The following is a 24,035-nucleotide window of genomic DNA, read 5'->3' as shown; positions in this document are numbered from 1 at the left end:
TCAATTGCTAAGACATGAAGCAAAGTATATCTTCAGTGTTTCTGTTTTCAATTACTAGGACAATATTGACCAAATGAATTTTCAGAAAAATAAGGATCTTAATAACTATATACATTGTTTACGTGTACGTGTGGATTGCAGGGAGTGGTGGTGTTGATAATGATACCAAAAAAGTGGTTAAGCAGATGAGGATGGTGTTTCGAGTGAGCTTCAGGTAAACATGACTCCATAAAATTTGATTGTGATTTCCACATTTCTAGGTATCTATATATGTTGGCATATGGATGTCTAACTGCTAGTTATCCGAAACCTGTAACTAGCAGGATGTGTAACTGCTAGTTACACATCCTGGGATATAAAGTTTATGTTATGTATATTGCAAGTCTTATGAAAAGGTATATCATGCATATTAAAATGACTAGATAACATTGTTCAACAGTTGCTTTATGGCCAGCTTGTTCTCAGTAAAGGACCATCATTCAGTTTGGATGATGATCTAGTAGTAACTACCAGGATGTGTAACTGCTAGTTACACATCCTGGGATATAAAGTTTATGTTATATATATTGCAAGTTCTTATAAATACATCTATAACAAGCTTGGTAATACCCAAATTCCACCTTCGTAAATCTAATCAGATCGACGAAATCAATCAGTTCAGCTACAAAGTGAGATACCGATCAATATAGCTTCAATTTTTACATGTTTAATATTTAATTGATTCATACATCCTAATCTAAGTATACAAAAACAAGAAATTACAGCCACTTAAACCTCGATAAGATCACAGACAAGCAAAACAAACTAAACATCTAGGAATTGACATCAACTTTACATACAAACCCCAATCAAGTGCATCATGAAATTAACAGTAAAACAAATCATTATTCACCTCCAATAACATGCAACTAAGTCCATTAAAACCAGATCAGAAATTATTCCAAATCCAAACAAAATCAAACCAAATCTAGAACTTCAAGCTCAAAATTCAACCTCAAAACACCTAGATCAACCACCAAACTACCAAACAAATCTACAAAAAATCACAAAAAATCAGTAGTGAGATTCTTACGCTTTCCACCACCAAAGACATGATTAACAGGTTTCTTCGTTCCCAAGAGGCGATTAATAGCAGAATGAACACCTTTTGCTGATGAAGATTTAGGTACTGACTGATGTTTAACTTCCCTTTCATTATCAGAATCAGATGAAAACGATGATGATGAATCATGTGAATGAATCTTCTCTGATATCTTCTCCATCAACGATGAATGATTTTGACGAAATCTCCATTGAATCAAATCAATTCGCAAGGTGGAAAATAAATCTCAGAAAACCCTAGAAATGGTTTCTCCACAGACGAGAGAGAGGCAAGAGAGAGAAAGAAAATTTAGAAATGAAAATATCTACTGATTTTATTCTTGTTTAAATAGAAAAGGGTAAAGTTGTCATAGCGAAAAAAACATTTTCATTATGAAGCCCTAAAAATGAAAGTATTGGGCCTGGAAATATCGAAATATGAAAGTATGGAGTTGATAGTGGAGGATCCATTTTGTGGGGCTTCTAAATATTGAACCCATATAGTAGGGTGGTTCTAGTATTTTTCACTTATCCAAAAGGACGTCGTATGGTGGTTTAGATGCTTGGTTAGTGAGTTTGAGATTTCTCTCACCTTCACCTTCAAATCTCTTCAGTCGTTTTTGTTTCATAAAAATTACAACACGTCTAATATTCGGTCGTGTATGTTCGGGAGGCAGTAAAGCCCAAAAAGTGGAGTCTTTGAAAAGTAAAAGCTAAAGAATTTATGGCGAATTAAGCGGACGTATCATTCGGGATACGTAAAATTCGTGGACGATTCGCGAATAATCCGGGAATGCCACATAATACGCGACTTGGGTTCGGAGTTGCAAACGTACGCGAATAAGACGGTAAAATTCGTGATACGGAAAAATTCGTGAATGATTCGCGAATCATTCGCGAACTTACTAACTAAGTTCCATAGTCGACAAAGTACAACAGCCGCCAAAAAACACAATCATACTATAAATAGCAGCCGCCACAAAAGTAAAATATACTATAAATAGCAAACTAATTGTTGGAACAAAATCATCTCATTCTTAAGAAAAAACAACATTCTTTAATCATCTGTTTGAGCTAACTTGTTTTTTCATTTAGAACCAAAAAGAAAAATGAAGCCATCCACTTTCTCGTTACTCTCCTTCACTTTCACATATCTGTTATTTCTCTTTATTTTCTCTCATGGTGTTAATGGTGCCGACATAACTGAACCTACTTGCAACAAGGCGGCGAAAAGCAGTCCAAACATTAAATACCACTATTGCATGAGTTCTTTTAAATCAAATCCTGAAAGCCGAAATGCCAACGTACAACAACTTGGAATAATTTCAACAGAATTGGCAAAATCGAAAGCAAATTCGATAAGTACAAGTATCAAAAGTTTGTTGGAGAAGAATAAGAATCGAGCTGATAACAAGTACTTACAGGACTGTTTGGAAATGTATACGAGTGCAGTTTCGGATTTAGAAAAGGTTCTTGAAGCTTTTATTGCTAGAGATTATTTCAAAGCTAATATCCGAATGAGTGCAGCTATGGATGCTTCGACTAATTGTGAGGATGGATTTAAAGAGACAGGTTTGGTTTCTCCGTTGACGAAGATGAACGATAGTTATTTTCAAACAACTGCAATCGCTCTTACCATTACTAATATGGCCTGATGATCTTTTTTTGTTCTTTTAAGCGTGTAATTAAGTTTTATTTTACGAAATACTGTATACGTCTTAATTTTTATAAGAAGGCTTGAATATAAGTATAAGCTATTTTTACTTACAGCATTCATCTTAGATCTAATCCAAATGTGGCCAGAATGAAAAAGTGATAAAATCTCTTAATAAACGGAGGGAGTATAAAATCATCAAAGTAGTAAGAAATGAAGCGCAAACATTACACCATGGGAAGGAAGATAATGTATTAAAGAGGTGGGATCCTAATTCCCACCAACAAATAATTGTCACCATGACTACGAGATAGATTACAAAAATTTTAGTAAATTCAGATACATGACAACAGCTCAATTATCTCCTCCATGAATAGTTGAATACAAGAAATAGTTTGAGATAAAAATAAATAAATAAATAGATAAATAAATATATCGTTCAACATCAATTAAGCCAGCCAGCCAGCACAGTTCAACATAAAAGGAATTCTGGTCCATCAAAAGGGCTTGTTGTGTTCATCATCATATCCATGTAGCTGGTGCTGCAATTCAACCGCTGGAACTCCAACTCAATCATATCAGCGAATCTAGGCTCATAATCACAAAACATGTTATCAGCAGCAGTGGTAGTGGTTAACCCAGCAGGATCAAAAGTAATCAAAGGTTGGGGTTGCTGTTGGTATAAAACATCAGAAGAAGAAGAACCATGTTCGTAAACTGATCCTACTACCAGCGAACTAGACTCGCAATTAGTAGAATTAAATACCCCAAAATTCTTCTTCATCTCATCATCTTGATAGCAGCAATTTGAAGATGATGATGATGATGATGATGATGCCACTCCTGCTTTTAACTGCTTTTCTCTCTCGGAAATCATATTAAACTTGGATTCTAAATCTCTCTCAATCCTTTCAAGTGATTCAACAGTAGATAAATTATCGAAGTTACAGAATCTCTGATTCTTGGATTTCATCTTCTTTTGATCGTAAAACTTCTTTAGCATCACCACCTCATCAAATTCTCTAGGGTTCACTGGTAATGATTTTGCCCCGTTCATGAATTCAGAATAAACAACTGCAGCAGCCTTAACATCACACAGTGTTCTCAACTCATAGAATTTCTTCTCAAACCCTTTGATTCTGTTCTTGAAACTCTTCCTTCTAATCTTATGATCGACATTGTTAATGGAAGATGATGATGATTTCCCCCTTTCATTACAACCCATATTTTGTTTGAATAAGAACAGTCTATAGCACTCAGGTTGTAATGGCAAGTGATAGAACTACATAAGCAGAGATGGTGCTATTTATAGATAGATGTACAAGGTTGAGTTTATATAAGGAAATTGCAGAAATTAGGCTTCTAAATTTTGTTAACTAGGGTTGTTTCTTGGGGATTAAGAAACGCGGTAGTTCTTTTTTACTGGCGACAAAACGCGGTAAGATTCTTTTTGGTAAGTGAAATATATGAACTACATGGGCCTCAACGATCCTATATCACTAACAGGTTTTTTTGGCTTCCGTGTAGTTATGCAAAAAAGAAATATCCTAAAAGTTACTAGCTAAATACAAGACATCATTCAGGATATTAGCAAAATACCAAGGAACTAAACATTCACTACTACAAAGTAATATAGACAGAGTCACTAGCTACTTCCACCTTTGTGTTCTTTTGCAATTTGCAATCCTTTTCAGATGGCGCGGAGCTCAGCAATGTTGCTGCCCTTTCTGTATATGTACTCTGCAAAGGCAGCAAAAAACTTCCCTGAATCATCTCGGATGACACCCCCAGTACCTGCATTAAGAAACTCATTAGCTGCACCATCTATATTCAACTTGTATCTGGACAGGACCACTCAATATGTTTAACAGCATAATGAGAAATTGCTGAACTGGAAGGATGTAAGGTGGCTATATATTCTGCTGTCTTTGTATAGGCCTTTTGAACCACCATGTAACACTGAAAACACTGATTTTGAAACACCAGTTCGTTCCTAGCAGTACATATTTGCGTAAAAAAAGGAAGGACCGAAAACACTTTTCATCTGATATCTCCACTGGAGATAAGACTGCAAAAGGAGATGATTCCGGTCCAGATCCATATGAGATCTTGCAACAGATAGTCTCCATTGTAATTTATAAAACTACAGCATTCAGCTAAGGATCTAATCTGAGTGCGAGTCTTATACAAAATTATCAAAGTAGTTAGTGTTCAAGTGGAAAGCTTTAACTAGAGACTGTGAGCATGGAACATTGAACAAGTAATGTAAAAGTGAAATAGAGAATCAAATGAAGAGAGACATTCAAAGAGGGATTTTTTTTTTCTTCTGTACCTGCTCCTTTCATCAATTGAGTTTCGCGCTTAGATAATAGTTTGGATCCCTAAAAAATCTTGTTATTGTGTCTGCCTTTTCTGCTGAAAGATCTGTTTTCTCCAAAATAAGGCTTTTTGATGCTTGGGATATTGCTTGTATAGAACCAATTGCTGCATAGAGCTGAAAAAAGGAGACCAGTTATTTTCTCATGGAGTAGAGTATAATGTGCATAGTAATATACCAAGATCATACAGGCCCTCATTATGTAGAGGTATAAAGTTCACAGAAAACCGCCATTACCTCTACAGGAGGCATCAAGATTCAAGGGTGAGGTATTCTATTGTAGAATAGAATCATAATCTAGAAAGCTTGATAGTAAAAAGAATTCCTAACTAAGACGAGTTTAATCCATGATTTACCCAATAAATAAAACAATTTAGGAGCGACCGGGTTGTCGAATAGTGGATTCCACTACAAAAAGGATAATGAGCAATGGATTCAAACAAAATAATTACCGTATTAGCATCATGGTTGTTGACCCCGGGTATTGAGGTAACCACTTTGACGAACTGGTCCATCACTAGAACTGATTGCTCCCTCTTGTAAAAATAGATGAGTACTTTTATCAGGTATACTTTTCAATTATATGAGTGAGAACACAACAAGCAAACATCAAACAATGAACTGACCTCGGCATTTATCTTGGCAATGACACCCTGTCGCTTGCAAACTGCACTAGAAGTATAAAACCATTGCAGACACTTTCATTGGAGAATATCTGAGAAAGATAGTACATGTATTTGGTTACCTCCACGAGAATGAGCAATTCTCACAATCTTCTCAAATCCCATCTCCAAGTCTTGAACCGGCACAAAAGTTGGCTTCCCAAGCTCCATACCATACCTAAGATCAAAACTCATGTTCTTTAGATACAGACAATACGATAAACGATCATATTAGTTACAGCTGCTTTTAGCTTACTTGAAGTATGAGCGGGTGAAGGAGTCATTTTGTTCCTGAGTCGGAAGGGTGACAATGACATAAAAATGCGCAAACTGCCCCTTCAGCTTCTGCACTCTGGGAAACAAATTGACATCAATCAACCATAAGCAAGAAAGCCTGGAACAATGTTCAATGATCAGATTACCTGCTAAAGATGGAGGAAGAGATGTTGCAGTCCCATTTTGTGAGAAATAAGAATGCGACTGAGAGTCCGCCACAGTTAAATATGAAATTCTACAAGTGGATATTTGCATTTCTGAGTGCTAAGCCAATTAAACTTGAGAAATAGATAAATAAAAGAGGGGGACCTACGGGGCCGATAGGGACAAAGTTTAGTTTGAACAAATTGTCGGCAAGGAAAGAGGAAATGGAATGAATGAGGGACGGATGTTGTTCATCTCTCCATTTGGTTTGCATCATACACACACCACCAACTCCTGCTAAAACGAAAAAAAAAATTAGTCTTGTCCACTCGAGAATGATACAATGTACATCAACCATAAATATCCAAGAGCATCCACAATCACAAATGCCAAAGCTAAATTTGGCTTTCAGGTTTAATCTTAGGCCAAACCGCACAATGGGAAGGAAACTATAGTTAGCTTTCATTCCAGACGCACTCCATAGATCCGCCTATTTGGTAGGCACACTTTTAATGTTCATTCAGACGCGATGGAATATTTCCCAAGCGTTTGTATTTATAAATACCCTTTGATGATACGCTATTTAAAACAACACATGGCCGTTCTATCATCAGGCGCAGTTTTAATCTGTGCCCTGCCAAAGATGATACTTAAGGTCCCCCCACTATGCTTCATTTATTTTGGCATTTATACTCGTGATTGTGGACGCTCTAAGATACTTGTTGTAATCACATTCTTAGCGACATAAAAGTGTGAAACGTCCCAGATAAAGAATCAAAATGGTTGTCAAGTGCAATCATTTGAAGTATTTATCACTGAAGTTGAGATCTAGAAGATTTGAAACCTGACCTTCGATTGCATTTTGCATTAGAATCAGGAAAACATTAACTGCTTAACGAAAATATATTCAACTCCAGTCCCTAGTACTTGAACGAAAGAAACTACACAATGTAACTCTTTTTTGTGACTCAAACCTAGTTCAACTTCTCAAAATTGATAGTTTATAGAGAATTTTCCAAGTGTCACTGTGGCACATCAACAACTAACCAACGACATTGTTCATCTGAAGTACATCTCTGGCTATAAAACAAAAATAATCGCTTCCATTTCAGAGCTCACACAAAGAACAAACTCCAACCAACCACAGACTTTCACCACTTGACTTTTCAATGTTAACCAAGCTAAACATAAGAAATTCGAAATAGAAAAACCAGGATCTCATTATCCTCCTTACAAGATTATGACATCCCCTAAACTCGTCTCCCCGAACAGCTTGTCAATTTTACTTAGCTATTATCAATTTTCAGCAAGCACATATACACTTTTACGTTTTCATTTCAAAATTACTTACAGAATCAAAGCGAAAGAAGCATAGTCCTAAGTAAATCTCCAGCTCTACTATAAGAATTGCACTACACTACATATCATCTAATATATTATTAACATAATTTTCAGTCTGTACTCGTACGAATCTAAGCAAACCTAATTTTCAAATTCGTTCCTCTTTCCATCTGAAACAGATTTTCAAATCAAATTTGAGTGAGACTAAGCAAACATAAGTATGATCTTCATCATCTAGATTTTTTGAATCTCACTGTAAATAACATGCAACAAGAAACCGCAACTTGGAATCTACGCAAACCTTATTCGCAAATTTTAAAAATAATTGAATCTTCAAATCAAATGCAAATCAGAAAAAAAAAAAAAAAAAGAAGGCACAATCGAACTCAAATTTTACCTGGACTAGGAGCATCTGAAGGATTTGTAGGTTGATAATCACTGTAACTTGGTCTCAGATTCGCCATTGTCGGTTTCTGAGTATTTCCAGAGACTGAAAACTGGAGCGGATTTCAAAACAAAAGAGAATTACTGTTACATTTCTCTTTGGGGAATTTTTCAGTCTTTATTTGCATGATTTTTAACCGAATTACCTAAATGCCCTATCCAAAAATTCCCGCTCTGTTTATGCTTGCGCGTATTAAGAAGTGTCAAAAACCTGGACGAGAGTCACGACGAGACAATCTCATTTAACAGGTAGGAAGAAGTAACTTTCGTCTTGATGAAATCCAAAAGTCAAAAATGATTTTGTTTTTTAAGAAGTAGAAGCCAAAAGCAAAACAATTTTGCTTCACGAAAAATTAATTTTTCGACTTTTAAAAGTCGTTTTGAAATTTAACACCCAAATTGATTTTTGATTTTTTTACTTCTATAAATCGAAAAGCTATTTTTGATGTGTTATCCAAACATGTACGTAGAGTATTTGTTACCACGGTTTCAAAATAACTTTTCAGCTTTTTCTTGTGCTTCTGTCTTGTAGTAACTTTGAGTTGTTTCAGATCGGAAATGCTCTTACTTCTTCAGAATCAGCTTCTCAGAAATCAGAAACAAATTGTCTTTTGGCAATTGTAGGTCTATTTTTAAGGTTGTTAGCTCAGGGCCGTCAGGCTCTCTCTCGGTGGATGCAGAATTTGGAGGTCCTTTACTCTGCCGAAAGAGCTTGATAACCAGAAATAAAAATGCTTATGTTTCTCTAGTTATAATTTCAGAACGATTTTTAGAAACAGAAAAATCAACTTGAATGCACGTTTGGATACAAATCTACTTCTCCAAAAGTAGAAGTCAGAAGCAAAGCTATTTTACTTCACAAAAAGATGATTTTCCCGCTTTTAGAAGTCGTTCTGAAAAGTTATTGCTGAACTTCACAAATAAGATTCATGCACTGTTACATTGCATCTAATAGAAGTTTGCAAATCAGATTCATAGGGTGTTTGGATGTACACTCTCAGAAATTGCTTTTCGACTTCCGGGTCAGAAGCCAGTTTGGCAATAGTTTTCAGAACGACTTCTAAAAACATAAAAATCAGCTTTTTGTGAAGCAAAATAGTTTATTTTCTGATTTCTGGAGAAGCAGATGTAAACGGGAAGTTGTTTCTAGTAAAAGTTTGCAAATAAGATTCAGGCAATAGGAAATTGCTTCTAGTAGAAGTTTGAAAGAGTGACAAGTGAAATATATGAAATGTGCATATATGATACCAAAAGCATGTTCAGATAAACAAAAGCTTCTTTTATACATGAAACCAAGATTAGTACCTACACCTGATTTGTTTGTATTACATTGGTTGGGCAACAAAAGCCTATCAAGAACTACTCAAAATTGTAATACAAACAATACCATTACACTACCACTATCACCATTCATTTTTCTCTTTTGCTCTCTCAACAATACAGATACAACATTCATGTACAGAACTTCCACTACCTTTTGATTTTGCTAACAGTAAAACATCACTTTCTTAACATTCTCTTTCAATGCTGGTAACTCGCGAACACATGACCCGTTGTTACCCGTAAAATGTGTGTGTCGCTTTTTCGGGTTTTCTGGCACTTCTGGTCCCATATAGAATCGAGCACGATATGCAGCAAGATGTGCGTAGTAAGCTGGAGGTACTGCTTGTCATGAAAAATGAACAACTTTAGTGGATGCTCAATAAACGTATGGTTGGAGATATCGCAATTAGTCAATAATTTGGGTTTGTCAGAGTGTACTCGGTTTTATTATGAACAAGGGAAAACGTTCACTGTAAATAAGGATAAAATGAAAGAACGTGCATGGAAACCAAGAATATGAATACATCTAGTCTAAATACAGATTTTTCTACGAGACGTTTGATTGACATTGTGACCTACGTATGTTAAGAGTTCAAAGCTTACCTATAGAAACAGACCGAGTGCATCGAGCATACCTGCAAATACGCTCAAACTCCTAAGTAAGTGCCAACTAACATAGCCTGGATGAATATACATAAGCACTAACGATAAAAGTACTTACGTGTAACAGAGGTTGTTTGTGAGAGATTGAATCTCATCGGCACTGAAATTGTTCTCATCCCACAGAACATGATAATGAGCCGGTCTACTTGTCCCCTGCCATTTAAAAATTTAGTAATATCAGGTGGAATTCTTTTGCTGAAACTGTAAACAAACATTGTGGTGCTAAAATTGCAATCGTATTTATCTCTCTCACACACACAGAGCAAGAGAGACTAATATTGTCTCGAACATTTTAAAAGCACACCTGGATCCCAGCATGACTACAAAGATAAAAGTCGAACTCAGTAGGATGACAAATTTTTGAATCCACCACGGTCCCTGCAAATGATACAAAAGGATGCTTAGTATAGTGAGAGTAAAAAGTAATGGAGAGAATATAAAGGGTGCCAAAAGTGAAACAGTTAATACCAGGAAGGATATTTCCACTCTTGTCAGTGCTACTTCGATCCTTGTGGTTATTTGCATATAGTCTTGTGTGGTGACGTTTTTGAACGATCACAAAGGTTACTCGAGGCTGGTAGTTTGGTTCTAAAGAGGCACAAGCCTAAAAAGAGCAGGCAAATTAGTTAAGGAAAATGGGTAACTAAGATACTACTAGGTCTGAACTCGGGCTTGGAGATAATAACTAACCTTACGAATGGCATCCAATTCATATAGCAACACCTGATAAAATTGCCCTTCGCTTACACCATCCCTGCGATGTTCATGCAAGAAGTTTGAAAATAGATAAAACCAGCAAGTTCTCAATTTTAAGCTTTCACAGGAACAGAAAAGAGAGCGAGATATGATAGTAAGCTGGATGTAATTTAACTGGTTATCAAATTTGAACCTGTAAAATATGATCCTCAGTGGTTTTTGTCCAGTTGCCTTTCTGAAGGAAATTAAAAGCTCCCTGCAGTGGTCAAGCTTTGGTGTAAATAAGAAACTGTGGCAGTGAGCTTTAAATTTTGCGTTTAACTGTCAAAAAAAAAAAACATTTTCACATGTACCTGATCATTCCTCCAGTAACGGTACCCCTTTGAGGATCATGCCAAGTTTTGAACAAGTCTTGAATAAGCTCTTGTCGATGAGCTTGCGCAGATACTAAACCAGCATACTTTGTAACCTCGGGCCAGTCTTGAGAAGCTACGACCTGAACTAATAAATCGTTAGTATGGAATTTGGTGATCCATCTCATAGAACTAAAGTAAAAAAGGAGTTTCTTGTTATTACCGCGGCAATAGATGGACTGGTGTCCTCTCCAGTTTCTGGATGAGTTACGTCAGCTCCGAATATTATAGTAGGAATGTCACTGACCAAAGGAATTTTCCAACATAGTGCATCTAAGAGTACCGTATTTCTTCCTCCCATCTGCAACAGTGGAGTTAATATGTATACACCAAAACTTAACAGGGGAGAGAGTGGAAATGAAGATCTGAAAAGTGTACCATATGATTTTTAACTTCAAAATGGATATCTCAGTTTTAAATTTACCTTGACATTGATTTTAAGCGAAACGTTAGCCAGGTACTGTTTGCTTAACTTGAAAACATGTTTTGTTAGACAGCATTGGGATATCAATCCTAAATCTGTCTCGCAAATTCTCTTTAGATCACCTGAACAAGTAAGTGTAATCAGTACGCAAAACAACATATTTTCCTTTAGATACCATTCCTCACAGGAAAATTAACATAGGAAAAGAAAACCTGTATTTGCTTGAAAACATAAAAAGAGAAACTAACCATACAACGACCCGTTGTTATCAGGGAGGATGGCTATAAGTAGATCCAACTCTTTCCCTTTAAGCTTGTTTAAGGCTGCATCATATACATGTTTTAATGCCTTCTCTACTTGATCTGGCCTTGCTGAATAGATTGGCATCACAGGCTCACGGTTGAATTCCTACAATGAAGGATCGAGAACATTTAAGATTTACTTAGGTTCTTTATGCATCCTTCCTACATGAACATCGATATAGAGAACGTTCAAAGGAAATAAGAGAATGATGGGATAGGAATGTCACCATGCCAGAAACTTGGCACATCTGTGCCAGCTCTTGACAAAAGCCACGAACAGTGTTTTCTTGTACGCTTTGTGAGAAGTTGATACAAGCCCAGTAGTTTACAGTGCTTCCATTTATCATTTTCTTCAGTACGAAAAGAACCATATTAGCATACCAAAAATAAAATATTGGATGGAAAATCTAGAATGAATCTGGAGGCATGTGCCCCCAACAATTGACTTCAGTACCTTGTTCATCATGTTCCACTGACCAACTTGAGGCAAGCAATCTTTTTCTTTCCCGCTATCATGATATTTTAGCTGTACCATAAAGAGACCAAATGAAAGAAATTTAAGCAGCTTAATACAACATGAAAACATACTCATGTTAAGAACACTAATCATCTAGTTATGATGTATGTTACCCATGGGGCAGGAAGAACTCGAGCTTCAAGAGATGCAAGCTTATCACTTATATTGATGCCAAACTCCTTCGCATAGGGATCTTGATCATATCCATTTTGGCGAACAGTCTGAAAAAATGATACAGAAAATTCTGTGTGAGTCATCTTCGTTGGTCGGATTCTCGACAGATTCATATGTTTCGGTTTAGAAAGGACTATATGGACAACTAAACCTGGTTAAGAAAGTGAATTTAGATACGAGTAAGTAACCTGCAAAATGCCCATTTCTTGTTCACGTGGTCTTTGGCATGTAACTTTCAAAAAGGAAGTTATCTGCTTATCGTTTAACCTCTTTGTGTATCTTTGCCCGCCGACAATCTTGCAAGTCTGCAATAAAATGTATGTGGATAAACTGAGAAACGGGCATTATGCGAAAGCTTACTTATCAAAAACACAACTGCTGATGAATGAGATTTACCTCCATTGGCAAATAGTTGGCCTTCTTTTCATTTCCTACTTGGAGGCAGGGAAGATGTGAGTATTGAATGGTATACCCATACATCTCTTGAAAGTACTCGACAACTGATTTCATATTCATTTGCTCATCCACTGGAAACCTATTCAACCCAAAACCAAAGAAAGATCACTTCAAAATCAATATTATGAAGATCAGTATTAAAAAGTTATTAAAGGGAAACGATCTGTACATTAGCTCCCTTGTAGTCTGTGACGTCAACCCTGAAACACGGTATTTCCGTCGTACATTTTCTCTATGAGTTACTTCAACTTTGACACCTCTGAGAGATTTCTTAACCTGCGGAAATTGCTCACACGATTACTTGGCTAGAAGCTAGATCTCGAGTTATTTGAAGCTAAAACAAAGTCTCCAGATTAGATATTTTTTGGGTGGGAGTAGCTGCTAAAAAAACAACCCAATCAACTGGGATGTCATTGTTACAAGCACTGTTATACATCCAACATAAAATTGGTAGAAAATTTCAATTCCATATTATGCCTGATTTATAGTACAAAGGACCTGATACAAACCAACACAGTTGATATTGGCACTCAATGAGTGTTTACCAGCGCATAGCGCCCTACCTTAATACGATCAGCATCTGACAGAGGCTGACAGAGTATGTTCTTGCCCAAAACTTGAGCAACAAACTCCATTACAGGAAGTGGTTCAATAAAAGCAGCCGAAGAATTGTCTGTAATTGGTTCACAAAAGAAAAATGTCATCAACACAATATTTATAAAATGAGAAACTGATCCATCCATACTCATTTCACCAAACACAGCATTTACCAATATTTAGAGACAGACCCATTTGTGTAGGTCTTACACTCTGATAAAATCCACACCATGATTGTAATCCATCTCCAAGTCGTCGTGATTTTCTAATATCAGGAGCATAAAATGATCGTCCGATAGATAAATACCTACACCAAAATTCAAATGGATTTACAATGACCTCAAAGTTAAGCGAATTAACAAGATATATTCCTAGATGAGACTGTCTACAGAAAGAGACCATAAATTTCACCATCACACCACTTGCTACTAAACGAACCCAATTTTCAAGACTAGTGACTAGGGCGAGTATTGGCCTTAATAATACAATTCAACACGAGTGAAGAGTTCTAGAATAGAAACACAAAGCAAGTAAGAAATTCACCTTTGCCTAGGTAATTCTCTTAAAACAATGTCAAGGACTTGAATAGCATCATGAGGAGCATCAGTAATTTTCCCAGCAAGAAACTGACGCAAATGGTCGAGCTCAATTCGAGCTACAAACTTGACTATCACTTTGAATTCCAATTCTCTGCCAATCAAGTATATAGGTAAACAGACAGAACTAGCTAGATAAAATGTCATTTTCTCTAAAATCTCGAACTTGGAAATATACCAATCACGAGAACTACTGACCTTGTGAGCTCAGTTCCATCATGCTTTTGCAGTATAATGACATTAAATTCCTTTGAAGTAAAAGGAAGTAATCCAGCAGTATACAGGCTTTTCATTCCATCATAAGCTGGAAGTCTCATGCCCAAATCAGTTCCTCTATGAACTTTTATTAATTCAGCCATTATAGCTCTATTCATACCACAAGAACTAACATCAGGCATAATCGTTACCTACATTAAACAAGACAAAACCAATTATTATTGAGCCCCTGGACTACAAAATACATAAAAATCTTGCAAAGAGGAATGAAATGAAACTTACATCATAATGAATTAAGTCTGTGTTATCAGATAACTCAATCAAGAAATGATTTGCTTTAACAATACATTTAGTACCGAGCTGACCGAAACCCGGTCTTCTCCGAAACATCAAACCCTTACTGGACACTGGAATAGAAGAAGATATCAAGCTCAGATCAGTTTCCTGTTTCATAGTTTCAACTTGATGATGATGATGATGATGATGATGATGAAGAAGAACATCATGATGATCACTAGTAGTACTATTCATCATTTTGCCTCTACATTTCTTCCTTCTTCTTCTACCAACACTAGTAGTACTTTTCTTTTTATTTTCCTGTAAACAATTTTTTGATGATGATGATGATGAATCTGATGATGAAGAAGAAGGTTGCCTTTGTTGCTGCTGCTGTTGATGATTATTCAACGAATTTTGTAATGGTTTTCTAGAAACCACATGTTTTTCTTTGGGTTCTTTCATCTGAACTTGAGGCATTTTGTCAAAAACAAAATGATCTTTCTTTCTGTCTCTGGAAAGCTGGTGGTGATCTCTGTTTTTATGTGCTGATGAATTGATTGATCATATTGTTTACCTGTGAAACATAAAGAATGTTAATTGAAGTTTGAAAATGAAAACTCGTCAAAAAAATCAAAAAGTACTAAATAGTGGTCCATAATATACAGTAGTACTTTCCAAGAAAATCAAAATCTCTGGTTAATGGGAGGAGGGCATTTATGATTTTTCAAACTCTTTTTTTTTTTTTTTTTTTTGCTGAGAAAGATGAAGAAAAGGAAAGGGGGGAGAGAACTGCATGCAGAAGGGATGAACAGAGTTGAGTGAAATAATGAGAGAAATGACAAACTAAGGACTGTATTTGGACATACCCTTATGACATTTTTCACGTTTTCTCTGAAAATTCTTGAGAATATCGGGATCTTTTTATTCAAGAAGTATAACGGATGGAGTGGAGTGAAGCAGAGAATGAAGAAGGAGGAGGAGGAGGAGGAGGAGGATGGAACTTGGAAGGATAGAAGGAAGCTGCTGCGTTTAAGTGATAATAAAGAAAGAAAAGTACCGACCGTTGTATCGTGGTTGCTGCAGGAGGGGAGTAGAAGGATTAAAAGAAGGAAGTACACAGCAATCAATACGAGCTCTGTGCTCATAGCTAGATGATAGATTCAAGAAGGAACTAATAGTATAATAATTTGTCTAAAAGAACTAAAAAAAGGGAACAAGAAGTAAGCATAAATGTCTACAATGTCTCTGTCTCGATTGAATATTTGTATTGCTTCATTGGATAATGTTTTCCTACAATTTTTATGTGATGGAGGTCCGTCAAAAACTCTTGGGGAACCACTAGGACCAAGCACTTTGGCTATCCCGACTACGGAAGTGATAGCCATCCATTATAGGCGGGATTTTTGTTTGGGAGATTTGCTCCGTCGAGCTAGCATTTTCTATGCGGACTAACCCCATATTTGTTTAGGTCTCAAAAAAATCTCAAAAAAAAATCTCAAAAAAAAAAAAACAAACGTAAAATTCAATAATAAGCTGAATGTTCTTTGGAAACTGAAGTTACAACCCTCATGGAAACATACATAGTTCTCGTGCAAATGGTTCCTACCACAATGCAAAAAAAAAAATATATCTTGGCATTGTGTCGTATTTTTTTTTATACTCTAAAGAACCGGACAAACAAATTGTATCATAATACTTGCTCTTAGCGATTCAATAAAGTGGGTTTTAATTACCTTTTCGACGGTAGAGGCCGAAAAACCAATGTTGCTAACTGGGGTACCAAGAGTGTACCAATTTATAAGAAATAATGTTTTGATTTATATGGATTTCAGTACACGCAGATATGTTGATATCCTTATTAGAAGTCATCCAGGAAAACCTGGCTTGCTTGGGCTTATAGGTTTTATTTGAGGCGTATTACTAAAGACAAAAAGAAATATTTAAATATTTTGAAGTAAAATTAAAAACCTTTATCCACCAATTATAATTAGTATCAATTTAATTGATTAACAAATTTTTAATCTTGTTAACTCAAAAACCAACTAATGTTAATGGTCACCAAACTTTTTCTTTTTTGTAAAATTATTAACCAAGACCAGTCGATGTTCATGTTCTCGTAGGATGACTCTGGTTGATGCCCATCATTCATGAAGAATACTCAGAATCGGTCGATACTAATTACTACATAGACCGATTGTCGCTTCAAAAACAAACTGAAAAAAGTTAAAAATTTCTTTTACCAAGAATCAGTCGATATGAATCTTCACATCCATCGACTATCTGCTGGTGTTGAAAAATATCAAACCTAATTTAAATCCATACTCATTTCCAGATCGAGTATGAAATCATATTTTATTTGAGATCTCATACTCATGAGTATAAAATCATGCTCTTCAATTTGGGCGTAAAATCCTGCTCATACTCATTTCCCATTCGGGTATAAAATTGTCTTCATTGTATAAAATTTATATTTGAACTGAAATCGATCATTTAGATTGAGAATGAGTATGATTTCATACTCATTCTATGATCGAGTATTAACTGGAAAAAAAGGGGGTCAACCAGAATCGTTCTTTATAAGTGTCCACGTTGGTCGATTCTGGATTGATGTTCTTCAACCCCGAAGAACATTAAGAATAGACGGTCGACGTGTATGTGAATATCAGTCGATTGCTCAAAAATCGGCTAATGTGGTTATTCATATCAACTGATTCTGGATAGAAACAAATAACCTAAATTTTTGAACATCTTCAATTTTGAATGTATGAACACATCAGAAACCTTCTTAAGAGTAATGGGTCGGCAGAAAAATATCTAAGAGAGTGGAAGTTTAAAGACTTTTTTTAAATTTTTAAGTTTTAAAACTTAATACTTTCACCCTTTTTAGACACCTTTTATCCCTCTCAGCTTGATGTGTGAACAAATTGATTGGCCTCAAATAAGAGCCATATGCCTCAAACTAGGGAGGCAAGAAAATCCGCAAGTTCGACTTTCACCCCCTTCAAAAAGAAAAAAACCTATTATAGGGACTGCAAGGATTTGATTTTGAAGGATCCTATGGATTCAACTATCCTATATGTGGATGAGGGGGGCCTAATCTATTATCAAAAATACCCTTTGATAACCAAAATAATTACCACACCTAAATCAAATCAAATCAAAAACTAAACCTAAACCCAATAAAATAAAATAAAAAACAGAAACGCGTTTCTTCTGCTTCCTCTCTTCTTATCCTCCATCGTCTCTTCTTCTTCTTCGTTTTTTTATTTTTCAACGACGATTAATCGTCAATTCTCGGCTAATAATAACATTAATTGGGTAAGAATCGAAAACCCAACCTTTTTTTTATTATTTTTTATCCCATAAACAGGTTAGATTTGATTAAATTAGAGATTGAAAAATTAATTCCAGAACTGAATACAGTTGGGAAATATTGATTTCCTAACCGTAGAAATGATTTACGGTAGGAATATATTGATTTCCTCACCGTATAATTTCTTACGGTTGGGAAAATATGAATTCCCAACCGTATATAACTTACCTAACTTTGTATACGGTTGGAAATCTTAACCGTAAGTTACCCTGACTTCTCATACGGTTGGGAAAATATGAACTCCCAACCGTATATAAGTTACCTAACTTCGTATACGGTTGGAAAATCTAACCGTAAGTTACCTGACTTCTCATACAGTTAGTAACATGAATTTTCGCGAAAAAAAATTTTGATTTTGATTTTCAAATATTAACCATAAATCAAATGATTAGTCTAATCTTATTACTAATCTTATCACTCATCTTGTTTAATTTAGTTAACCTAATCATTAACATTAACTATAAGGGTTTTAGAGATTACTATTTGATGACCTCATTTTTTGTCATCATGTGAGCCCTCAAATCCAAGATTTTGGAGCCCCTATAATAAATTTCATAAGAAAGGGCCCCCCATTCCTATCCCATGAGATAATAGCTCTAAGGCCGGTTCCTATGGGGGTGGCTAACCCACCCATTTGCCATGCCAGCTGACCTGGCAAACTGGCCGCGCTACTATGGTAATAATGTTAAGCGATCGAGTCTCAACCGAACGATGGAGATTGCGCTAACGGTAGAGACTCGACCTCTAGCGGTATAGTTTCCTCCGTTCTGTTGATTTCAAACCTCCAACGGCTCTTTCTCCACCGCTATAAAAATGTGACAGTCACACACAAAAATTACACCGAATTTTTTACACAAAAAGTTTCTATCTTTATCTATCTTATCTTTCAAAATGGCAAAGTTTGAATCCCAACTTGACTTGGCTACCCAACTTGATTTTTCCAGAGTGGTGCTTGAAGCCGCCGTTAGTAAGATATGTGAAGGTTGTAAAGAAATAGGTAAAAACCAAAGAAGACTACAAGTTTTGGATATTAACCAAATCAAACCTCCAACTAAAAAAAGACAAAGAAAGGTTGAAGGGAAGGATAATTTGAAGGCAAAGAAGAAGATAAACAAAGGAAACTTCGTTCATGAGCGCATTGATTGGAAGTTTAGTGAAATGGAGAAGATAAACAAGATGAAGAACATTGTCCTAAATTTTTACTTTTAAAGTCTTTATTGTAAGTTATGTCATTATCTAGATGAATGAAAGAGGCACTACTGTAAATTAAAATTCTAAACTTTTAATGAAAGATGCACTTGTTTTATATTAATAATATCTTAAAATTAAAATTTGATACAAATGAAAGATGCATCATATTTGGGAAGCTAATCCAAACTCATTGTATTTGGGAAACACCCTCAAGATAAGATAACAACCATCGAATTGAAAAACTTTTCCCACTCTGTTGCGCCATTCGAGCCGACACATTTGCTCCACATCAAATACGTTTTTGCCATTTTGTCGGTTTCGATAGCCTTCAGTAAGTGCAGCAACAAACAACTTCACATCCTTGCTGATTATTCTGAAACGATGACACAATCCATTTGCATCTCGATTTTTGAGGTTCAATATTTCTTCTTGAAATCTCTGAAATATGCGACTCCATACAAACTCTTGTTGCTGATGTTGTCCATCATTGCAAATGGATTCATCTTCAGCTATGCTAAATTTGCGAGCTCGAACTCGAACTGACATATTGGATATGTGGAGTGAAAGAATGGAGATTGAAGAAATGGTGTGAGTTGAAATGAAATTTGATATTTATAGGATGATGAAATGATGACCGTTAAATGAGATGATACAAGCGGTCGAGTCGGTGGAAACTTGACCTGGCCTGGCTAAGTGACAAATTTGCCACTTGGTCAGGCCAGTTTGCTCGTTTGCCAGCTTCATTGTGGGTGCAAAACCGACAAATCTTGATTTTTCACACCCATAAAAACCGTCTAAGTAAAATAAGAAAATAAAATACTTCACAGGTGATGGGACTAGGGAGATCTAAACCGGTTCCAGAGCTCTAGAATTAATTCTGGTTCGGAAGATCTAGGCTTTATTCGAGGATAAGTCGCATTGTTTAGAAAGAAAGTTTGATTTCAAAAAACTGGCTCTGGTACTAATACTATTGTCTGTGACAGAAGATGCCTCCAATCCGTAAATTAGACAAAAGGTATACTGAACTGAAGTGGACTGGACACCAGGTGAAATTTCGTTTAACCTACAAAAGATTTGTCAATTGTCAATCAAAATTTCTTCACATTGGGATTTTGTGTTTTTTCTCAAATAAGGATATAGAGTTTTCACTATCACAAACCCTTTTTGTTATCGTAGATTGTGGACAAGTAAATTTCATTTTATTTTTTATTTTTAAATTAGTGGTTCTAAGTAAAATAAGAAACATACATTACACTAAACTCCAACTCATGAAAGAAAGCTAATGAATCCATTATACTAAACTCCAAGGAGAAAAAATTGGTGTGATCGAACAAAATGAAAGAATAATGCATGCAGTGCATCTAAGTACGTATGCTTGGGGATAATGAAACATCCTCTTCAAAAATGGGATCCCAAGATTTGTTTTCTTTTTTGGCAGTTTATAGATTTGAGCCCTATCAAGTTTCATGGAATTATAAATGTTTCACGAAAAATCTAACTGTGCTTCAAAAATAAATAAATGAAAAATGAACTTAAATTTGTAACCACAAAATCCCATATTCAAAAATACTTATCACTATGATACATGATTTATAAGGGATGATACCAGTCCATCGATCCAACGATCAGGATTGTCAGGATCTTTTGATTTTGATAAATCAGTAAAGCTAAGTCAAAATGAAAAAGTCACAGTATTTCTTTTTTTAGAGATGGAGAGAGCATTAAAAATTGATTTGGACCAAAGTGGACGGCCCCAAAGTGGCAATTGTACCGGTAACGTTTTGATTTTTAGACATCATTGGATTATACTGCCCACATTAAAATGGTGCGGTTGGGGCGTGGGATTTAGCTGCACCGCATATTAGGTAAGCGGTAGCCTGATCAGTTAGGTTGCAAGAAAATCGTAATACTTGCACGGGTAGGCGTGCAACAGCCGTGATAAACACTCAAGATATTGATTTTGAATATTGTAGAAAAAACTTGTATATTATCATCACGGGCACTCTGTGGCTCTAGAGACAAGACTGGCCAACAACTACCCGAGAGAGATAATAAATTCAAAAGAGAGAATTTTACATAAAGCTTTATGTCCACTTACTCTCTTGCTTTATATGACACGAGTAGACTGCCGAGTGCAGAAAGCGTCAAAGACTGAACAAGCATTTTCGCCTAAAAACAGCCTTGCAGCTGTTAGCAATTATGGAAGCCAGACAAGTTTTGGCTGAAAAACGCCGACACCTAATAACTAGAGTTTTAAACTTTTAAGTCTATAACACTTGAAAGATGAGCCTATCTATTAGCCGGAGAGATGAGCAGGATTTCTGATAATTTATACAAGAGTCTTCCTAGAGAAATAGCTTGAAAAGCCCTTCAAACCATCGTCATTTATAATGTGGGATACAAGGTCTTCACATGATACTGTTTCATATAAAACAAGACAATCCAGATCGTTGGATTTTTAGATTCCCTTCTTATAAATCATGCGAAACATTTCGGAAACTCCACCAAAACTCAAATCTCATTCATTAATTAATTACATACAAGTCCCATGGAGAAAAACCAATATAAAAAACGGATCTTGCTGTTTTTGTTCCCAGGGTCTTCAAATTTTTTTGAGTACAAGCTCAGACTAGTGAGTTTGCGAACCCACACTCAAGTGAGTTTTTGAGTATAGGAACTTCAAAATTCGTTTAGGTTCGAGAACTCAAAAGGTGGGGTTCGTAAACTTGATCTATTTTGGAGTTCACGAACTTCTCATTATTTGTACGTTCGCACACTTAATGCCTGGGTTTGCAAGCCAAGTGATACTTGGAGTCCTGGAACTTTCAGTGCCCTGTAAATTCGCGAATTCATATGCTCAATGTTCATTGAGCTCCGAGAGCGAATGTTCGGTTTTGACAAATTTTACTTCTTTGTTACTACTAGGAGGATTTATACCATTATAGCCCAATCCCCTTTTATAAGGATGATTTCTATTTGATCCTAATATTGAGTTTAATTCGTTTTTCAAGTCTTCTTTTAACCTTTTGATATTTTCAAAAGCGATATCAGGATCCTAGTTAGCAATTCGGGGTACTAAGTGATGTTCAGAATGACAAACATAAGTGTATTATATAGATTCGGATTATTGAATGTGATCAAAAATTCGGTCAACAGTTCGTTATTCTGCAGTAATTCGGAACGACATATGTATTGAATAATTCGTTTCAGAAATATAATTTCGGTGCTGAAAATCGGCCTATATCAAAAGATATTTTAATATAATTTGTCATAGAAATATGATTTGAAATATAATATATATACAAAGTATTTAATGCTACTTAATGCTACTTAACAACCGAGTTGTGGACTAGTGGTGGGGGCTCTCTTACCATTCATGAGGTCATGTGTTCGAAATTCGAGTCATCCGTTTTAAAAAATGAAATTAGATAAAGTAGTAAATCGATTGACCAATACGCCAAATTGCTAACCATGGTCTAGATCGTTCTTAGAAGTTTCCTTCAGAGGTTTGAGTTTTTCAGTCTCTGAGTTCTTTAGTTTTTCTAATTGACTTCTCAAGAAGGCTTTTCCTCAGCTTATCTTCAAGTATTTGAATCTTCACAAAGAAATTAACTTTACAAGAAGTAAGCTCTTGCTTTTTTTAGATCGTGAAGGAGCTCGTCATATTTCATGATTTTTTATTTCAAAGTGCCAAAATTTTGCCTTCTCTTTCATGAAACTGATTAAGACATTGACATAGGTGAGTTACTGCTTATTCAGTTCAAATTCTTGGAGATTTATATGTCCAATGAGATTAAAACCATCTTTAGGAAGTTTCTTTTTGGAATATATGAAGTCTCGACATGCAGCACCGACTAAATCTAGTGTCATGTTAATGGATTTATTTCTAGGTTTTTGAGAAACATTTTTTCGACTTATGTCTTATAGGTTTGATCATTACAAACATAAATTATTAGGTCTTTTCGGTATTTTCTTGTTATGATACCAATTGAAAAGAGGAGAGTACCAAATCCACTACAAACTTTTTTTGTTTTGAACCTAACAGATGATCCATTTTGTGAACTTTGATAAATATAAAAGCAAACAAGGAATATCCTTGAATAATCTCAATTCAAGATTCTTAAATTACAAGGATGATTAAGGTACAATTTGCTTCTACTTCAACTATAAAAAACTAATCAATATAATGTGGAAAAATAAATAAAAGCAAGACACAATAAATTTTGTTAATGAGGAAAACCATCTTTAGGAAGTTTCTTTTTGGATTATATGAAGTCTCGACATGCAGCACCGACTAAATCTAGTGTCATGTTAATGGATTTATTTCTAGGTTTTTGAGAAACATTTTTTCGACTTATGTCTTATAGGTTTGATCATTACAAACACAAATTATTAGGTCTTTTCGGTATTTTCTTGTTATGATACCAATTGAAAAGAGGAGAGTACCAAATCCACTACAAACTTTTTTTGTTTTGAACCTAACAGATGATTCATTTTGTGAACTTTGATAAATATAAAAGCAAACAAGGAATATCCTTGAATAATCTCAATTCAAGATTCTTAAATTACAAGGATGATTAAGGTACAATTTGCTTCTACTTCAACTATAAAAAACTAATCAATATAATGTGGAAAAATAAATAAAAGCAAGACACAATAAATTTTGTTAATGAGGAAAACCATCTTTAGGAAGTTTCTTTTTGGATTATATGAAGTCTCGACATGCAGCACCGACTAAATCTAGTGTCATGTTAATGGATTTATTTCTAGGTTTTTGAGAAACATTTTTTCGACTTATATCTTATAGGTTTGATCATTACAAACACAAATTATTAGA

General features: G+C 35.4%; 3 protein-coding genes across 5 annotated transcripts; 1 reads left to right on the top strand and 2 right to left on the bottom strand.

The window, feature by feature from the left end:
• Nucleotides 1-2,189: 2,189 nt before the first annotated feature.
• On the top strand, nucleotides 2,190-2,735 carry LOC113359188 (putative invertase inhibitor). The gene has a single exon (XM_026602862.1). It carries the CDS (start codon nucleotides 2,190-2,192, stop codon nucleotides 2,733-2,735), a length of 546 nt encoding a protein of 181 aa, XP_026458647.1.
• A 373-nt stretch (nucleotides 2,736-3,108) lies between these two features.
• On the bottom strand, nucleotides 3,109-8,040 carry LOC113355630 (protein PARTING DANCERS-like). 2 transcript variants are annotated; one of them, XM_026598542.1, is made up of 9 exons: nucleotides 7,932-8,040; nucleotides 6,363-6,487; nucleotides 6,196-6,284; nucleotides 6,030-6,125; nucleotides 5,857-5,951; nucleotides 5,738-5,778; nucleotides 5,564-5,647; nucleotides 5,067-5,228; nucleotides 3,109-4,528 (listed from the first exon to the last, which is right to left on the bottom strand). In XM_026598542.1, the coding sequence occupies exons 1-8, from the start codon at nucleotides 7,996-7,998 to the stop codon at nucleotides 5,079-5,081; spliced, it is 747 nt and encodes a 248-aa protein (XP_026454327.1). In that variant the 5' UTR covers nucleotides 7,999-8,040; the 3' UTR covers nucleotides 3,109-4,528; nucleotides 5,067-5,078. The 2 variants fall into 2 exon arrangements, with proteins under 2 accessions (XP_026454327.1, XP_026454326.1); XM_026598541.1 differs by lacking the exons at nucleotides 5,564-5,647; nucleotides 5,738-5,778; nucleotides 5,857-5,951; ... (2 more) ...; nucleotides 6,363-6,487; nucleotides 7,932-8,040 and having other exon boundaries at nucleotides 5,067-5,081.
• A 1,196-nt stretch (nucleotides 8,041-9,236) lies between these two features.
• Nucleotides 9,237-15,856, bottom strand: LOC113355628 (protein argonaute PNH1-like). Of its 2 annotated transcripts, none has more exons than XM_026598538.1 (23): nucleotides 15,501-15,856; nucleotides 14,638-15,208; nucleotides 14,338-14,546; nucleotides 14,087-14,233; nucleotides 13,717-13,850; nucleotides 13,510-13,619; nucleotides 13,116-13,222; nucleotides 12,887-13,025; nucleotides 12,679-12,795; nucleotides 12,430-12,537; nucleotides 12,254-12,325; nucleotides 12,027-12,149; nucleotides 11,746-11,905; nucleotides 11,498-11,619; nucleotides 11,237-11,374; nucleotides 11,014-11,156; nucleotides 10,854-10,916; nucleotides 10,655-10,718; nucleotides 10,433-10,568; nucleotides 10,269-10,342; nucleotides 10,023-10,117; nucleotides 9,905-9,936; nucleotides 9,237-9,640 (listed from the first exon to the last, which is right to left on the bottom strand). In XM_026598538.1, exons 2-23 carry the CDS (start codon nucleotides 15,109-15,111, stop codon nucleotides 9,465-9,467), a joined length of 2,943 nt encoding a protein of 980 aa, XP_026454323.1. In that variant the 5' UTR covers nucleotides 15,112-15,208; nucleotides 15,501-15,856; the 3' UTR covers nucleotides 9,237-9,464. The 2 variants fall into 2 exon arrangements, with proteins under 2 accessions (XP_026454323.1, XP_026454324.1); XM_026598539.1 differs by having other exon boundaries at nucleotides 15,696-15,856.
• Between the last annotated feature and the right edge of the window lie 8,179 nt (nucleotides 15,857-24,035).

The sequence above is a fragment of the Papaver somniferum genome, chromosome 3 (genome assembly GCF_003573695.1).
Source record: "Papaver somniferum cultivar HN1 chromosome 3, ASM357369v1, whole genome shotgun sequence".
In the NCBI taxonomy this organism is placed as follows: Eukaryota; Viridiplantae; Streptophyta; class Magnoliopsida; order Ranunculales; family Papaveraceae; genus Papaver; species Papaver somniferum.
This window is presented reverse-complemented; position numbering and strand designations above follow the sequence as displayed.

Coding starts and splice junctions, on each gene's coding strand:
- LOC113355628 (XM_026598538.1), bottom strand. CDS start 15,111: ATGCCTCAAGTTCAGATGAAAGAACCCAAAGAAAAACATGTGGTTTCT. Junction 10,569..10,654: donor AATTGGATGCCATTCGTAAG/GTTAGTTATTAT, acceptor TGCTCTTTTTAG/GCTTGTGCCTCTTTAGAACC. Junction 10,343..10,432: donor GAGTGGAAATATCCTTCCTG/GTATTAACTGTT, acceptor TATCATTTGCAG/GGACCGTGGTGGATTCAAAA.
- LOC113359188 (XM_026602862.1), top strand. CDS start 2,190: ATGAAGCCATCCACTTTCTCGTTACTCTCCTTCACTTTCACATATCTG.
- LOC113355630 (XM_026598541.1), bottom strand. CDS start 3,959: ATGGGTTGTAATGAAAGGGGGAAATCATCATCATCTTCCATTAACAAT.